Source organism: Leptinotarsa decemlineata, unplaced genomic scaffold (assembly GCF_025532065.1).
Source record: "Leptinotarsa decemlineata unplaced genomic scaffold, Ldec_3_MD MMD2_tig00026336_RagTag_RagTag, whole genome shotgun sequence".
Classification (NCBI taxonomy): Eukaryota; Metazoa; Arthropoda; class Insecta; order Coleoptera; family Chrysomelidae; genus Leptinotarsa; species Leptinotarsa decemlineata.
This window is the reverse complement of record NW_027412692.1, coordinates 5,759,710-5,779,485: the sequence shown is the minus strand read 5'-3', so window position 1 is coordinate 5,779,485 and position 19,776 is coordinate 5,759,710. Positions and strand designations below refer to the sequence as shown.

At 33.5% G+C, this 19,776-nt stretch overlaps 1 protein-coding gene across 1 annotated transcript in view; it reads left to right on the top strand.

The window, feature by feature from the left end:
• LOC111517781 (homeobox protein unc-42) overlaps nucleotides 1–16,854 on the top strand; it is a 56,987-nt gene extending 40,133 nt beyond the window's left edge. The window contains exons 5-6 of the mRNA XM_023174057.2: nucleotides 8,659–8,755; nucleotides 15,184–16,854. Coding sequence (XP_023029825.1) covers nucleotides 8,659–8,755; nucleotides 15,184–15,290 — 204 coding nt within the window. The 3' untranslated portion in view covers nucleotides 15,291–16,854. The remainder of the gene's footprint in view (nucleotides 1–8,658; nucleotides 8,756–15,183) is intronic.
• Nucleotides 16,855–19,776: the final 2,922 nt, after the last annotated feature.

Genomic DNA, 19,776 nt, shown 5'->3' with positions numbered 1-19,776 from the left:
ACTGTTCACACTTTGGATAGCGATAGCGCTCGCTGGTGTAAAAGGACCTCGAATTTTCTATGATATGAAATTAACTAAATTCCGAATTCAAACCCGAAATGTAGTTTTTTTTTTCATAATCGTTCAGTGCCCTTCTATTCTTCTGTATATTAGAATTATATACCCTTACCTATGATTTAATGAATACGAAGATTATACAGAATATATGCAAATATATATTTTAATCAAATGCAATTGATATATAGTCTATCCATTCCCAATTGGAACGGCAAAAAAAAATAAGAGTACAGTCATAAACATTTCTTGCCTGTGGCCCCTAGTCGCCCAGATAGTTAGTAAACGTGGTATCAAATGTAGTTAAGGAGTAAAGGCTATGCTAGCTGGACTGGCTGAATAGCAATTTTTTGTCCGGTTCACAATATTTCTTTATCAGTGCCGTGTGTTCGTGGGGTAAAGTGAGATAGTGACTGGTTTGCAAACCGATTTTTGAAAACTTTTTGACAACAGCTAACTCTTGTCTTTAGATTCAGTATCAATTTGCTTCTCCTGAAGATGCTAACATTGTTAGCGAAACGCGCGTCGAGTACAAAAATATCAGTTTGGTGTTAGGGTAATTGATCTGTAGAAAAAGTTTTCAACTTTTACACCAAAGGTTCCAATCTCATCGTTGAACCGATTTTTGTGAAAATCTTAGTGTTTTTGGGTACTTTCATCAATATGTCTCTCTGGAGACCTTTTGAAAAAAGTGATAACATTACGTGTGAGGAATCTGTGTCAATCGACAGGAAAATAAGGACTTACGTGTTCAAGTTCAGCGAGTAATTTTAAATATTCATGAATGCTTGAAGAAGGAAAACTGTCACAATTCACAGAATGCTATTATGAATAGAATATGCGAGTTAACAAAACTATCTCGTTCGACAGTTTTTCGAGTCATTAAAATAGGGGATGTCATTGACCATGCAATGAAACGAAAACAAAGGAATAAAAATTCGCAAACGTTGATGGTGCTACAAAAGATGTGATTCGGCGAACAATTTATGGTATATACCAAAAAAATAAAGTACCAACCTTGGAAATGATTTGGTATGAATTACTCGACTATCCCGATTACAATTACAAATCTTTAGAAACTCTACGAGGTGTCTTATTGTCTTGTGGTTTCAAATAAAAAAAATTGACCAATCGGATGGTCATAATGGAATCGACACGCATAATTCAACTCCGACAAGAATATTTGAGGCGAATGAAAACCTACCAAGAATCCAGCAGACATATAATCTACCTTGACGAAACTTGGTTTGACACCCATGATGTTGTCAAATATGGCTGGGTAGACGAAACCAAGTATTGTCCTTCGAACACACCTTCTTCAAGGGGAAAACGTGTTATAATTTTGCATGCCGGGAATGAAAGTGGTTTCATACCTAACGCTTTGCTTCTGTCGGCCAAAAATATAAAAGATTCGTCTGCTGATTACCACGAAGATATGACTGCGGCTTTATTCGAAACCTGGTTCAGTGAGCAGCTTCTCCCAAATATTCCCCCAAACTCGGACATTGTTATGGATAACGCTTCGTATCATTCTCGGTTATTGACTACAAAACCAAACAATAACACAAAAAAGCAGATATTGTTGATTTCATGCGAAATCATGACGTGGAAATACCGGAAAATATTCCAACGAAAAAAGTAGGTATTACTGGCGACCATACAACAACGTAATTTCAAAAGGAGATTGATTCGATGTGTGAAACACGTGGTCATATTCTCTTACGTTTGCCTCCATACTATGGTGTGTTCAATCCAATTGAAATGGTTTGGGCCACAATGAAAGAAAGCTTGCTGAAATGTAATCAGTCACTGACTTTGAATGCTGTAGTGCTTGACAATATAAGACGAGTGGTGAGTGAAGTAGGTAATAGTGATGTGTGGAAGAACTATGTGGCCCACGTTATAAAAGAAGAGAACAAATATTATGTGCTAAGTTCCATAAATCCTATCGTTATTCAACCCGATGATGATTCCACCTCATCCAAATATAGCGAAGAAAAATTTTGATTTTTCTAGCAATTTTGTTGGCATCTATTATTTTGTAAATATATGTTTGACGAGAATTCGGTGTGGTTATTTGTGTTTTCATTGTATTTTAGAGTTTTCGACTCGCAAATCAACTACCTTAAATTTCGAAGTTTTTCATAATTACCCATGGTGGAAAAATTCTGTTGAGATAACTTTTTCATGGGGTGATCAATTGCTATGATTGTAAGAATGAGTAACTGAAAAACTACCTTGGTGTGGCGGGAGAAAGGAGAGCAGCGCTTCATCCCATTGTTCAAAATCGAAACATAGAATTGGGTGAAAATATCATATTTTCATCGTTGAGTAGACGAATAATTGTTTCAGAAATTTTCATACACATCAAAAGTGCGGGGACAACCAACACTTAATGATAGGACCATGGTTAACTATTATAAATTGCTTGATATATCAAATCATCTAGAGGAACAATGGTTACCTCGTCCACAGTCAGATGAAGCGATGACAAAACTTGTTGTTTGTTATCCTCATCAGCCTAGTTCGTGGAATGATACTCTGAAGGAATTCGATTTTCAATTATCGTGATGCCAAATCCATGAATTGCTTTTTCACAATAAGGGACGTTTCTTACGTATTGCTCCTTATTGACCGTACGACCATGTGACAAGAACTCCTGATGCACTACGCCACGGTAATCGAAGAAAACATATACCCATGATTCGTCACCAGTAATGACCCTTTTGGGCAACTCTGGATCACCGTTGACATCATTCAACAAGTCCTGGGTAATTCTCATGAGACTGTTTTTTGATCAAAATTCAGCAATTTTGGAAGGAACTTCGCTGCCACACGCTTCATGTCCAAAATTTCCGATAAAATTGCATGGCATGATCCAACCGACTCAGCAACTTCTCTAATAGTGATTCGAAGATTCTACATGATAATTTTCTACACTTTCTCAACATTTTCATCGATTGTTGATGTGCTGGGGCGTCCAGGACGAGTGTCGTCATGGACGAACTTCTGTGCAAGCATTTTTCTGACTCAGAGTATAATCATCGAATGCCACTGGCAACATTTCAAGTGTTTTTAAACACTAAATTCCATTCAGTGCTATTTACAATAGCTTTCTCAAGCGTTCGAGAAAGCTATTGTTTAGCGAAACACGTGTCGCGGTTTTTGTAAAACCCTTTATAGTGAAAATCATACAATAATCTGTATTGAAGAGTTTCAATATGGATTTTCGGCCAATTCTATTCAATTATAGATAATTCGCAAAAACAAATGTCTATTTTCTTCTCCGACGAAACGATGCGACGTCCATTTCGGTACCGGCTGAAATGCAAATATCCGCCGTCGACCTTGAAAGGCGCGGCGGTGGCACGGCTCTCTAGATATATATGATTAGAGCGTCGTCCCAGGTAAACGAATTAAGTGAGGTCAAACAGATTGAGTGATTAGTTTACCTTAGACCGCACTTCCTCGTCCGACGGCGAACCGACGCCGGGCGTCGGCGGCGTCGCTTGCCGTCGGAAGCCGCCATTTTCGCGGATCGTATGCAAATGCCTGCAAATGGGTATTCGTGTTCGGTAAAGACCTGTGGAGATTTGAATTCGTTAATGTCGGATAGTTGGAACAATATCGTAAAAAGGGTTGAGGTAGGGAGTAGATATCATTTTCATTAGTGAGTGATTAACGAAAAATCTAATTTAAATTTGTTATATTTTATTTTTCCACTTTTCATTTTATATTATTTGCGAGACAGTCTGAACACAAAGAACCCCTTCTTGCCAATTTGTAGATTGTAACATAGCAAATATTTAAAATTTGAAGAAAAGGGAATTGAATATTGAATATTAATCCAGTATTTTTCTTAATTTTTCCATTTCAGGGAATGCAAAACCCTATTGAAATTCTCAAGGAAACCGTATTGCTTGTCATATTGGTATTTTCGAAGTGTCTCCTATCCCGGTATAACAAAGTTTGTCTACAGTGACAAGTGTTGAAAAGGGGTACAATATTTTCAGAAACTTCTGTAGTGACGTCCAAATAAAAGCTTTCAATTTGACAACCTTTTTCAGAACTCATAACTGAATTTCTATAGTAAATCAAGAACCGACCTGCGGCCTTGCAACCTGGGCAAATGTACTGTTTTCTTACCCTACTCGTAGATCAAGAAACGAGTAAGATAAAGTTATAACCTTTTCCCGTTATCAGTTTTAACATGCCAAATGTAATAAAAATTAATAGCAAAATTATAGAACAAATCCATTATTTCGCAAACAATGTACTTTGGAGTAAAATCCTTGAATGATCGACAAATTGAATTACAACTCTGGAGAATGAATCTAAAGAAAATATGAATAAAAATAGATAAATCGATTCATTTTGTAAAGTTGCAGCCGGATTGGTATGGTTGTTACAAAGAAAACTCTTTGTTACCTGTCAAGCTTTCGGTAAATTTATCACCATCAACTGGCAAGTTGACAAATTGACAAGTAGGCAAATTGAGACCCTTACGGAGACGACACCTGACGAAGGTAATAAACTTACCGAAAGCTTGACAGACATCAAATAGTCTTCTTCGTAACAGCCCTACCAATCCGACTGTAACCTCACAAAATAATCCATTCATATTAAATCCAGTCACACATTTTTTTCAACAAAAATCTCATACCGGGTGTGATGTATCTGTGGCAATACCTACTCCACTATTTTAAATGTCTCACCTTGTATTTCATTCAATTTTTGGATTATTCAGAACATTTTATGCATTGAGAAAGGAAGTTTTTGCCTTTCTACTACTCCATCTTGATACAGAAAAATACTTTCTTCCCTTCTTTGGAAGATTCTCACATTTTTCTATATCAAGATGGTGTAGTAGATAACCAAAAACTTTCTTTCCCAAAAATTAGTCACTCCTAAAAATATAACCCTTTCAAATTTTAGGCATATTTCATTCACAATGTCCTTTATTCATCTCAAGTTGTTTCGGAAAAGTGTTTTCAGATTCATTGCAAAAATAAATTTAAAAAAAATGTTCAGAGCACATAATTTTGCTACTGCAAACTCAATACTCATTTTCTTTGAGAGGCTTGTATAGGGTCGAACAGATTTACTCACTTTGAACCTAACCTAGTGTATCTCTCCACTACTTTCTTCCCTTCTTTGGAAGATTCTCACATTTTTCTATATCAAGATGGTGTAGTAGATAACCAAAAACTTTCTTTCCCAAAAATTAGTCACTCCTAAAAATATAACCCTTTCAAATTTTAGGCATATTTCATTCACAATGTCCTTTATTCATCTCAAGTTGTTTCGGAAAAGTGTTTTCAGATTCATTGCAAAAATCAACATTAAAAAAAAATGTTCAGAGCACATAAATTTGCTACTGCAAACTCAATACTCATTTTCTTTGAGAGGCTTGTATAGGGTCGAACAGATTTACTCACTTTGAACCTAACCTAGTGTATCTCTCCACTATTTTTCTCACACTTCGAAAAAATTGACAGACTAGCTCCTAAGTAGTAGAAAAACCTTCAATTATGGACTTTTCATTGAAACGATATATCCAATATGATATATGAAGGCATTAAACACAAGTTTACAAAAATTTACTTCATTAATTTTGATAGCTTCAGTGGTGCTCTGGTATCATCTGTAATTGTTCATATTTGAGGATTTGTTTCATAATTCAGAACTTATACAGGGTGTTCACTTGAAAATGTGAAGATGAAATCCATCTCATCAGTTGTATACAGAGAAAGTTTCTTAAAACTTCTCTCCTATAGATTAGACAATATCTTAGCACCCCTACGAACGACAACCCTCAGAACGTGTGCGAGCTAAGGACTAACGAAGTCTTACCTTTTAACGTGTGATTCCTTATACGGGTTGGACGATAGCAATTGAAAATCGATCCTTCAGCTTGGGGCTTGAACCACCGACCAACACGGCGGTCGATTTGATTGAGTGAACAAAGCACCCAGGTCGAACCGTCCGGCTACCGTCCGACCATTGGATTTCTCCATGATGCATTGTTAGCTGGACATGCTATGAGTTGACGTCGTTATTGTCACACCACAATTTTTCTGTTAAACTGATTATTAATTTTATTATTGACCCACATATTCTGCAAAAACTTAATTTCATTGTACCAAGACCAACCTCTAGAGTGGTTAATCCTTTTTATCTGCCAACAACACGTACAAATATTCTGTAACGTGCACTTCTGCATAACATGTGTGGCAAATGCAATTCTGCAAGTTTTCAGCTCGACATTTTTTACTGTTCCTTCTCTGAGATTAGGTCTTTTTTACTTCAGCTAATTCTATATGTATTGTTTTTATCTCATAACTTATTGTAATTGTATTGTGATTTGACTTATATCCCTGTTCTATAGTTGGGTATAACCTGTAGAACAGTGTATGAATAAATAAAGGAATAAAAAAATTAATAAATTATTCCTCAATATCTCCCACCAAATATTATTTAAAATGGAGAACTTTATTTTCAAAAAGAAACAATTTCAATGCATACTACGGAATTATCCCTAAAAATTACAAATTATTCATTTTCTATCCAAAAGTTTACCGAAATACATTTTTTTAATAATAATTATTACAATGATTGAAAACTCAATAGTAGCATAGTGAATGTAAAATAATAATCAGATATATTAGTGACGATAAATTAATCGGAATGGTAGAATTTGAAAGTGCTAGGAGCACACTATTCATTATAATAATTACAAATTTTCAACATGAAAAGAGTTGTGGATTGTTCACTAAGTACCTAACGGGCCAGTGCAGTCAAAAGGAGGTTAGAGAATGGACGATGCGAAATCATAAGTTGTGGCGGAGGATCCGGGAATATCAATGGCGGTATTATGAAGTGCACAAAACACCATAAGCACTTTCGAGAATTAAAATACCTAAAGCAATTTAGAGATTTTGAATAGATACCAGTGGAGAGTTGACTCTAAAGTTTGGACAGTTGGGTGAGGAATATTCGAAAAATTAGGTAATAGAAGGCATACCCGTGCTATATTTTTGATACTTTCAAAAATATGTGGTTTTTATAGTCCTGGAGTAGAAAAAAAGTTTCAGCCTTATGCCGTCAATTGTAGGTGATGCACGTGAAAATATTGTGAAACTAAATGCTCTCACCGTCTTCTGACGCACATCTAGTAGGCGAAACCATATTGAAATTCAGAAAGCACTTCCCACATTTGACATGCTGTGCTAATTACGACTCCTAACCAAAAACCATAAAAAATCGGACTGGAAATGTTACTTCTATATATGCTGCTTGCGAGAAGCAATACGAAGAAAATGTCCTGTATTGTGGAAAAACAACAGCGTTATCGTGCCTCAGCCACCGTATTTACCATATTCGCATAAGTGTATCATACTACTTTGAATGGGAGGAAATAGAAATTGATGAGTGAATATGTTTTCAGAAAAATGAAAATCCACTTTATTTTTTGGAACAGACAGCGTACTTCATTATTGTCAGAATGTGAATGAAGAACATTTTGAACATTCCATTTATTGGAATGAATGAGAGTGAATTCCGAATTCATTTTCTATTGAAATTAAGACAATAATCATTCGTTTGCAGATTCCCCAGAAAAATATTCAACTGAAAATTACTCGAGAAGTGCTGGTCCAATTTAAAAAATAAAAATTGAGTTAGTGTTGAATAGAGCATTCAATCACAAGGCTCGCTTCCTATCTAAAAATAAAGTTCATAGCGCACTTTTGGCGATGAATGCCAATGCATTCGCCAAAAACAGCATGCACAGTGGTTCAGGCAGTGAAAGATGAACAAGGACAGCAAACTCGCCGTCACACTATGGTTTTCCTCATTGAAAAAATACGAAAGTTCAGAGATGGGAACTGTTCACGTCCGACCCTGCATATTGGTAATGTGGTTCTGTATCAGACATTACTTTACTGTACTGCTTGTACTATAATAAAACCATTATAATTGTAATAGTTATTATGTTTTCATACCACATGTATTTGTCACTTCATAATGATTTCCTACCACGTAGTAACGGCTACATCCATGAATTTATTGTAATAATTATTGTAAAGAATCAAATAATTAACTGTCCTAAACAAATTTATTTTTAACAATATTTCACTATCACAACTAATTTATATTCAACACTTAACAACTAACGCTTAATTCATCTTCATTGTTCGAATTCTTTTTTTAAACGCACGATTCGCTTTCTGAATACAGACTGCCGCTCTGGACTAGATGCGGCCTTTTTATATCGGCAACGATCGCTCCAGATCTCTCTAGTGGTTTCGGCACTCATCTATACCTTTCGCGGTGGTTCGCGATGAGTCATGCGTTTGCTGGCTAAGATATCGGTCAGGACCGGCTTCAGATTCGTTACATTATTATATCATTTGTCTGGTCATCAAACCCTAAGCTACTGATAGCATAGCGGGGCAGTTATAATTGCTGGCATCAACTGTTTTTCTGAACCTTGTTCTGATTTTATAAATCTCAAAAACCTTTAAAAAAAAACGAAATATGTAAACCAGTGGGTTACCCTCAAATCGATGCATAAGTATTCACATACCTACATTTTTTCCACAGATGACTACAAGCTCCTACCCAGGGATGGCCCAGTCATTCTCGATGTCTCACGGTACTAATATGAGCACAGTGGCTGGAATGAGGCAAGATGCAATGAGTAAGTACGAAAAAAAAAACGTTTTTAAATGTATATTGAATAATTTATCAATGAAAACTGGGTGCTTCAACCATGTGATAAGGAATAACTTCTGTGAAGAATCCTGCACTGACACCTGTCGGATATAATCCAACGCCCTTCGTGGTATTAGTCAGGGGAGTAGTTGTTTTCTGATAGGTGTCAGTCCATTAACCTACAGTGTAGGGTGTTGAGACTGGCCTGAACGAATTGTTCTCTTAGATGATTTCATGTGATAAGTTCTGAGGTAGATTGAAACACCAACGCAGAACACAATTTATTTCAGTTTCATCAGTAACCTTGAAAATAATTTAAAAAATACATTCTGAAAATGCCTAGAATAGTACCTAGTCACTGAAATAATCGAAGAAAAATGAAAATTGAAAACCTTTTGAATACCGATGTATCACTGTTAGCAAACAGGCATATAGATTATTGATATATTATATTGAACTGAACTGTTTGAAAGTTTGATATTCGCTTAGTTGAAAATTGTGTTACTGTATCATACAATTTGTTTTCATATTTTTATTTCAAGGAAAATGAAAATTGAACACCATTTTAAATACCTATGTCTCACTCTTATCAAGCAGGAATACAAACGATTGATATATTATATTAAACAGAACTGGTTGAAAGCTAAATAATCTTGAACTGTATCTTTGTATTGTATTATAGTGTTTGTTTTTTCATTTTATTTTATTTTAAGTATAATGACAAATTATAATAGCTGTACATGTTTGATTACATTTACGATTGAATATGTTCGTAGTCGAATACCTTTATATGTTATTCATTCTATGTTTTTTTTAACTATTTCAATGTATGTATGTATATGCCCATTCACACCAAATTTGTATCTCCAAACAAGTATTCACCTACTTATCGAGCATCTCGTTATTTATTTGAACTTTAAATTTATACTTCTCATTTGTATTTGTATTTGGATCTTAAATAAATAACATATTATTATTATTATTATAACCTATTTACAGTGAAAGTTGAAAGCAATTTCGTCTTCAGGATTTGCTTTCAGTCTCCCTATTTTACTTTATGAATGGGTTAGGTTGTTTGTCGACCTATTGGTCACTGTGGTAGCTCCTCTTTCCTCTTCAAAACAGAAAATTTCCTTTCTAAAACGTATCAGAAACTGATGAAACACTCGTTCACTCAGTGCAACAATACAACAAAATTGTGACAGATGTCACAGAAATGGTACAAAAAAGATATTTTGAAATCTGAAATAATAACCAGCTACTCAATCGTTTTGTAGGCCTCAGCCTCCTTGTATATTGTTTGGTTAACCAGGTGGAAGTGGTTACATATATAGGGTGATCCATTACTCAAATTAATAGAGAAGTTCGTATCACTACACTAGGTATACAGCTGCCGGCCAAAGTTATGGCCGGTGAGAAGCCCTTCCCTCAAGATGTGCAGTAAATGTATAGAAATCTGTTTTCAGTCTGTTAGATTATTCGAGCTGTACAATGTTAACAGTGGCATACGGTGATTGTACTTTGAGTCGAAAGAATGTGTACAAGTGATACAAGCTATTCACAGAAGCTCGAGAAGATGTGAATGACGACGCTTGCCCTGGATGCCCCAGCACATCAACAACCGATCAAAATTTTGAGAACGTGAAGAAAATTGTTGAGGAGAATCGTTGAACCACTATTATGAAAGTTACTGAGGATATCGGCATATCAGTTGGCACTTTATTTTTTAATAGATCTCGTATGTTACAATATAGAACAAATATAATCGTTATCACAAACCTTCAAAGCATTTGATATCTTATTTTCGCTACCCTGTATAATTCCCAGTTTATCATATTTCCATTTCATAATTTAGTTTTTTAACAGATATTCTAAGGTTACCTTATTTTAAAAATTAAGCATTAGTTTGTAGATATAGTTCAAGTAAACGATATAGTGCAACGTACAATATAGGTGAGTGAAAAAGTAGGAATTCAAATAACAGGCTGATAATTAAAAATACTTCAGAATACTACTTACTCACATATATATATATATATATATATATATATATATATATATATATATATATATATATATATATATACAATCGATCGCTTTAAAAACACTTCACTAACACTTTCTTCGAAAGCTTCTGATAATTCCTTTTCCATATTCTCTGTTTCACTATCACTGTCGTCATTTAAATCAATAATTAATTTATTTCCACCACTAATATAGAAGTGTCCAATCTCCATATAGTCTTTTTGAAATAAACTTACTTTTTTAATCCTTTTCTGCCAGTCTTCTTCTGTTTCCAATTCTCGAAGAGTTTTGTCAAAGCCTTACGTTATGGCCGGAAGTATTTAATTTCTTGCTTATGATTTTAGTTGTAGGAATCTCATTGTCGTATTAGTATTGTTTTTTCAATGGTTTTATTAGATGAACATCTAAAAGTTTCGGTAATCCTGTATCACATCGCGTCTTGCGTTCATAAGGTTTGTTTTTGACTATTTTACGTACAGTTGAGATAAGAATTTCGGGTAAAGCTGTTATTGCTTGTAATAGTTTGTTTTCCTCAAAACCAAACTTGAGATGTAGATTCTTATATACATTGAAACATCATATCTGTGTTTCAATATTTAAATGCATCCAACTCTTATTCACTGGTATCTCTTTTTCGCATTGTTCACCATCGCTATTGGAATCACTATAAATGTAATTATAAAATTAGGCCGAATTTTAACCATCAGAAATGAAGATTGTTGTTCAATTAATAAAGGTAATAAATTACGTTATTTATTTAATAGATTTTTGGAATTGTTTGGATTTATCGGAACCTCTGGAACCTTGGAACCAGAAAAACATACTGTCTCACGACGCTCGTTTCGTTAAACAAGTTAGCATCATCAGGAGATAATAGAACCAGTCTGTTTCAAATATCCGTAAACCACTTTTCTTTAGCATATTTGCACACTCCTTCAAAAGTTGCAACTAGAAAAGTCAGGTTTTTGAATCTATTCAAATGAAGCAGATGTTAAAATAAAAAACAAAAACGGATTTTTCGTTTTCTCCTGTAGATCTCCAAAAGTAAATGGGTTGGCTCAGATGTTTGAACATCATATTAATGATCGCTATAATACACAAAATTGCTACCACATGAATTTCACTCACTCGGTATATCAAACACCTGATAACAAAGTTATTGAGTTACACATTTTATAACCTTCTTTCCCATCCACTTAATATCCGGTCAATTTGACGTTATGTAGGTCTCTAGATATTTGATATATAAATTCTGGTGCAAAGATAGACGAGCTACCTTGAGATTTGTATTACTCTTGCTGTGACCAAAATTCCATCAGAGCTCCGGAAATGGAACATCTTCGAAGGCGTTCATCATGATCTTAGCGCAGTGTCGCGGAAACTACGTTATTTCCTGTCAGAAAAACTTTTTAAAGCTTTCCCTGAACTTTTTTATTACGGGGCCTAATTGAAGGATCCAGCACTAAATAGTTTCGTAAGAGGTAGAGTTTAATGAAAAAATATAGATTTGAATACTTGACCAGGGAGTAGACACTTTTAAGCCAATAGGTTGATAGTTGGTTACTGGATGACCAAATTGAAATAACGTCATCATTCATGGATTATCGAGGGTTTTTACCAAGCATTTCTAAATGACAAAAACCATATATTAATTCAACGTTTTTTTCATTTTGTAACACATAAATGAATAATCAAATTTTGGAATTATTAATTCAAAAGAATCTTATAATAACTACCATATTTGTTCCTCAATTTTGAAATTGTGCTTTATATTGATCACCTACTAACTGAGTAATAGAGTTGATATTATGTTGATGAGGCCAGTCATGCTCTGCTATTCCCGATTCGCTGGGATAGTGTTTCCGGATCTGAAGTAGGTTCTGATGTACTTGGACCCAATTATTCTTATCGTTTCCGACAATCCTCTGAACTAGGGAAGTGCAAGTACTGGTTTTGATGGCATCTCTTCCTTGCAAGGCTCTTGTCGTCTTTTAGCCAAAGCCTGTTCCACCATTATTTTGGAGTAACCATTCCATGAAATATCATTTTTGATGATTCCTCTTTCAGTCGATTGATGTCTGTGTGTGAAACCATAAAGGAGGAGAAACCAACAAATCGGAAATAGCAGAGCATCAACAGAGAGATCATCCACAGGGAGGAACACTCGTTTAGGAGGAAATTCAAAGTAGCCACATATACGTTATCCAACAATGCATTCAGCCAAGCTAGCGTAGAAATACACAACATAAGGACCTCCATAATCAAGCTAAAAACGGCCAACTCCCGCCAAATGGTCAGCTCTTTCTTTCAGAGATTTCAAATTTCATATCATGATATTCACCACGAAGCATTGTCAATCACCTTCAAACAAACATGAATGATAATGTTCGAATTGTGATCATGAAAATGTTAATCATTATCATTTTTAGCGATTTATTTTTCTGGTTGACAGCTGAGCACTTGAAAAATTTTGACTTCAAAGCTGAACTCTTTCAGCTCCATGTAGTGAGGTAGTTTTTATTTTTATATATTATTGGTAAACTAGAATTTCTAATGCATTTCAGAAATGAAGAATTGTTGTTGCTAATAATAAGAGTAGCATCCATCTACTAGTATGGACTCAAAATATATCATGGCGTTAATTCAACAAATTTATATTCCTGATTTCAACAATTATTACTTAAAAAAATGTTTGCTATTATTATTAATTTTATTCAAAAATAAATATCAGGGTATATTTTTTACTCATTATCAAAATGAATATCTCTCGGCATAAATATTTAAATGATTCTTCAAAATTCCAGTTAAATACACTCGTATTTTTCACATTTAATTTTTATTATCATCACCCACAGTTTTGACAAAAAATCATCAATATCTATAATGAAAGTGTAGCTGATCTGTACGTGAAAGATATTTGAGAAAAAGATTTTTTTAAGGTCTTCATTACCGCGATAAAATTCAAAACAATGATTTTTAGAATTGTTTTCTGTTTATCTGTACGTTTATGCAGGCTATTCTCAAAAACGACTCAACCGAATCAGGAACCATTTTCATTTGGGTAAATGCAAAATACTGTCTTTCTACAGAAAACATCATCCAATAAATTTCGAATATTCCATAAATAAAACGGCTCTCGAAAACGGTGACACGTCTGAAGATTTAGGAGTCGTGATTGATCAAAGATTTACATTTGACACTCATATAACTCATATTGTATCGTCGCGTCGGTGTTGAAGCTACTGAGATATTTCTCCAGAAACTGGGGAGACTTTTTAAATGTTAATACGCTGAAATTGTTGTTGTATGTTACTTTCATAACAAGTAAGGTAGAATATGCATCTTCAATTTGGTCTCCATTATATCAAAATTCCGTTCAGTGGTTAGAATCTGTTCAGCGTAAGTGCTTGAAATCTATACGTTTTTCAAGTGCAATGGACTATATTCAGCTAGGGGCACAAACCAGAATATTTTATTAAAAACATTCACCTTAGAAGCTCTAGCAGATAAAAGAAAATGTAGCGCAATTATGTTTTCAGTTAAATTCTTGAATAACGAAATTGATTGTAGTGACTTGTTAAGACAAATTCAGTGTCTTGAAACTAGATCACAATCCAGGCATATGATTGCTTTCTACAATAGGAATCGTATTTGTATTTTCTCTATTTGTGGGTGTAAACCTGTTGAGAATAAACATATTATTATTATTAATGTATTGTGGTGAGCTTCGCTTAACATTTATTGTTTGCTTCATTACAATCAGTGGTTCTTGAATGAAGAAGTTGTGTCGACATTTGTTGGAAAATGATACAATAAAAATATTGTTTAGTTGATTTGGTTGAAACTTTGGTTAACTACATTTATAGTTTATGAATCAAACATGGAAATATTTTGCTGTTAAAAAACCTGGGATAACCAAAAACTACAGTTTTTGGTTTCCCTCGAAGCTCGAAATCCTCCAATGTTGTCTCTTGAAAAAACTTATATTGTGTCAAAACTATTTTTCGGACTGATTGGCCTTTATTAACAAGTTTTTTTTTATGGTGTTTCATTACAATTGCGGTAGGCATTATCAAAGGCACGATGCAACAGACACAATGATTTAGTCCTATATTATAGATGTGTCTGCCAAGCAAATTCTCTTATTTCTTCTCTCATTTGAACAAAATTTCACATTCAATTGACGGGTGTAGAGTTTCTGGACATTCGATACTTATTATTTATTCACTGAGCATATCGTAGAACCTACTTACATACGAGTATACCTATCCCTCATATTACCAAACTAATAATAAAATATACTAGTCAAATAAACCATAAGTTGTAGAAGAATAATTAGAGAAATATTAATAGATGTAAATTCACTCTCACGTTGTATTTTTATTCCAGGTATGTCTGCAGAAGACGAATGGTACAACAAAAGCCTATCCGCTCTGAGAATGAATTCCAGTCACCACCCGAATTTGGCAGCACCCATGCTGCAATATCAAACGTAATAAAAAACCATTTTAACCCAGGTATATGCAAAGTGAATTTTGAATATCAAAATGAGAAAGGGGCATTTTCAAAGTACCTAAATATCTGATAAGACAGAACCCGATGTGTGTACATCATTATCATTGAATGGGTCGAATTCAAACCTACCTTGGAAGAAAAACAAATGTTCCATGAAATTGGTAGTTTATGAAAAAATAGTCACTGAAATGGGGACACCAAATTTTATAGAAATCTAGGAAATATATCACATCATATGAACGCAGGTGCTCAATCTATTGCATTTAAGGACGAATATGTGATCATGTTATATCTACTCAGTCAGTCATTCATTCATTTATTCATTCAGTAATTCATGAATATAATGGCTCCTTAACTTGATGAAACTATCCAATTTTCATACTATAAATTTTATTTGAGACGCTACACAGTAGCTTCATCATTGGACTGGTGGTCTACTGTGTAGCGAAATGCGTCTTAAATAAAATGTATTTATTCACTTATTCATTTATTAATTCATTTTCTCGTTTGTTGATCATAAATGAAGTAACATAATTTCATTCACAAACTTGCTCCACTATTCGAGGTCTTGCGACTGTCTTCAGGAACCATGAATCATATACGGGTATATACGGGACTCGTGGTGTTCACCTTTTGAAATTTCATAAGATGTGTTAATATTTCTTAACTTCATTAAATTGAAAAATTAAACAGCCAATTTGAAACAATTTTCTTGGTGGTAATTAATAAAATGATTCGTTTATACAGAACGATTTATTAGGTAAGTTTGTGGGATATCTTTTAATGATTACCAAATTGAACTTCGAATCTCACTGTCAGAAAATCGTGCGTTTTCCACAACCACATAAGTGCACTTAGAATGGCAAAAAATATTGAATTCGTTTAGAGATGAAATATCTTTATTTCGATAAATACAATAAAATGTTATTCAGAAAAGTTGATCAGAATTAAAAGCTATACCCAAATTCCAAATCATGGCCTTCTATTCAAATATTCATTGTTTTTTGGGAAAATTTGAGTTACTCCGTGATATATCTTTTCAGTATCCTGAATCATTACATATCCAAAGTATCCACTAATCTAATCACTTTGGTACAGTTTTCCTTAACATGAAGCTCCCTAAAAGAATTCACTTGGATTTATATTTTTCAAGTAACCGTCAAATTCATCTTTGTTGCAATGACATTAAAGGTGGGTAAAGAAACATATGAAATAAAATGAAATAAAGCAAGAAGTAAAATAACAACGTATCCCTTTATGAAAAAGTAAGATGGAAACTAGAAATAACTATCGACCAATCATATCGAAGTAATTTTGTTGGCAGCATAATTATATCTTTGTATATTGACTAACCTCTATATGTTGACAGCAGACGGCACGATTTTGAAAAGAAAAGGCGAGTTCTTAAATTCAACAGAAAATTTCTGGTTCAACCAATAGAAACACGCCACGAATGAACCAATAATAATGTTTATTTCAAATAGAAAAATTAATACAATCAATAAATATAGAATAATAAACACTTATAACTAAAATATATACGGTAATAATTAGACAATAGTCAATAGACGAATCAATCGCTGAATTTAGGAACTCGTCTAGTTTTGTAAGTTATATTATTTCTATTCAAATTACCAAGAATTTTGAGAAAAAATGTTGAAAGCAGAACGTAACAATTTCAATCTTTACTTTTTCTCTAAAAATTATATTTCAGCTCCTGTTTGTTAACACAAAACACAAGCATTGAACTCAATATCTTCGTCCATCAACATTTTGATTAGCTTCTTTCAAAATAAAAACAAATTGAGTAGGTGCACAAGTTAAAGTGGGGTTATAGACATGATGTATTGCCGCATGCCCAAAAAAATGTCTATATACAATAAAGTAAGAAGTTGGAAAACATTTATTAGCTTGTTGCTTATTCCTTACTTCAGCTTATTCATTTCATGAACGTTCTACTTCGAAAATGTATATTCTACTTCCTTACTTCACTTCATTTTATTTCTTATGTTTTATTTTTTTGGGTGTCATCGGCATCGACTACATTGGTCATTAGCCTCGTGTCCTGGGTAGTAAGGTTCTGACATGAGATTCATGAGAAAACATCGGCGCTCGAAAAATCAACAGCTTGGCGGTTTTGCCACAGAATACGTTACAGAAGAGACAATAGTCTGGCGGCACATTGATGTTAAGAGGTTTAGTTTCTGTGACCTATTTTCTGTCTTTTCAACTTTCAGGTTGACAATTATCACCCTTTAGGTTCTCATCTGTCGGTAAAGTTCATGATTCCTGGTTAAGTTACCTAAGGCATACCTAATTATTCTAATTTGTGAGGCTGGAACGGCATCCAGGAAAAAAGTTCACTATATTCAACCCAAACAGTTTGTTCGCATATCAAGGTTGTGTAAATGTAAAAAATATATGAATGCGTACTATTCCGACTATTCACAAAGTAGCCACAAGCAGATCCAGCCTGTTAGGCATCATCGAACCGGACAGACGGTCCTCGGTTGAAGGTGAACTGTGAAAAACCAAGACGAGTATATTTTTTCTTCTTCATGCATATTTTTTATGATATTATTATGACTCTATGCATGCACCATAGTCAAAATTTCCATAATATCATATACGTACTTATGGTACCTACCTATTATGATTCATGTTATTTTACGTTTATACAACATCTAAAATTTGGACATATCGCTCCAAAAAACGTATTACGAAAAAGTTATCATGATGCTGTCCATCATTTTCGAAACGAAAATCTGACGTTCCTTTGACGTATAATGAAAAAGAATGTTTACCGGGTATTAAAAAGCTTGTAGCATCCATAACATTTTATGGCAGAATTCTTCCTGCAAGGGTTTTACGATCATAATAAATTTCAATTCTGATCAACTTCTCTAAATAACATTTTCTTGAATAATTTTAGATGACGGTACTTTAGTATTGGACGAATAAAATATTTTTTAACCTGTTCTATATGTTGTTTGACTTAAAGCTATTCTAAGTGCATCTAATATGGTTATCAAACATGCACTAAATTTTGGCGGTATTCAAAGTTCGATTGTGCAATTAATAAAAAAATCCCGTTCATAACCGTTGCTGCTAAATATTTTTTCAAGAATTTTAAATTCATTTCATGAAACTGAATTGGTGGACTAACAACTTCATTTCAGTAAATGATGATGATAATACAATTTATTTTATTTAAATATGGATTTGTATTCCTATGATAGCAAATGGCAATGTAAAGTCGATTTTTTACGTCACTTGATTTTGCCCTGTTAAGTGAATAAATCATTTCCCATAGAAATATTATTAATGATATCACAACATTTCGATGGAATATTTTAACCTTCTCATGCCACTGGAAAATGGCATGAGAACGGCTATATGTGAAATTTTTTTCACCACTTCTTTTCTCACTTCATCATTGAAGATAAATGTGTATTTCAACACAATATACGATTGGCGCTCTTGAAATAGATGTCTCTGAAATTTCGTTACACAACAGTAGTTTCAAAAATGTTCATAGGAGTTCTAGTTTGAATATTACCCTTTCTCACTTTTCAATGAATTCGATTGTGAATCACTTTGTGTATGTAAGTAATTATCAGGAATATTTTGTATATGAAATTATTGAATGAAAAAACATCATTATTTCTAGTAACGAGTATACGATCAAGGAAATTGTAATTTTGTTAAGATTTCATCTGAAGAAAAAACTAAAACTCAAATTTCAATGCAACGAGATAGATTTGATGTCGAATTCACAGACGGATTTATCACAAAGGATTCTTCTATTCACTGGAAGAATCAGAATGTTGTTTTTGTATAGTAAAATGCGTCAATATTAAACGTGAAAATGAAAATGTTTGCTGGTTTCTGAGGATTTTTTTTTAAATTCTACTTGTTATGCGTTATGTTAAAACTTTGAAATCACGTAATATATTGAAAATTGGATATTTTGTTACATTATTTTATATCAACTGAAACGTTTCCGTTACTATTATGAATATACAGATAAATAAATGTAATAGAACTTCACAAAATCTTTTGATAATTCTAATGAGTATTGAAGAAAGAAAATCTAGTGTAAAATACATGAAATGTAGTTATAAACCAATTATTACATGTGCCATATTTACTGTACTTGCATTGAGTGTGATCGTACTTTAGAGTCATAAAATATAATATGTAAAATTGTGTATATATAATAGTTATAAAGACATATAAGAAAATAAGAAAAATGTGTTTTTATTTTCCATCCTATATCGGAAATTAGTTTTTCTTTCCTTTTTATATCTTTCAACTATTTATTGATTTTTCAATGTTTCCTCATCTTAAGCTATCATCAATACGGTGTTGGCAAGATCAACAAGATCATATGTCACAACCATCTTTGCTAAAAAAAAGAATATATCCTTTGACTGTGTCTGGCATATAGGTTGACTCATGAAACTT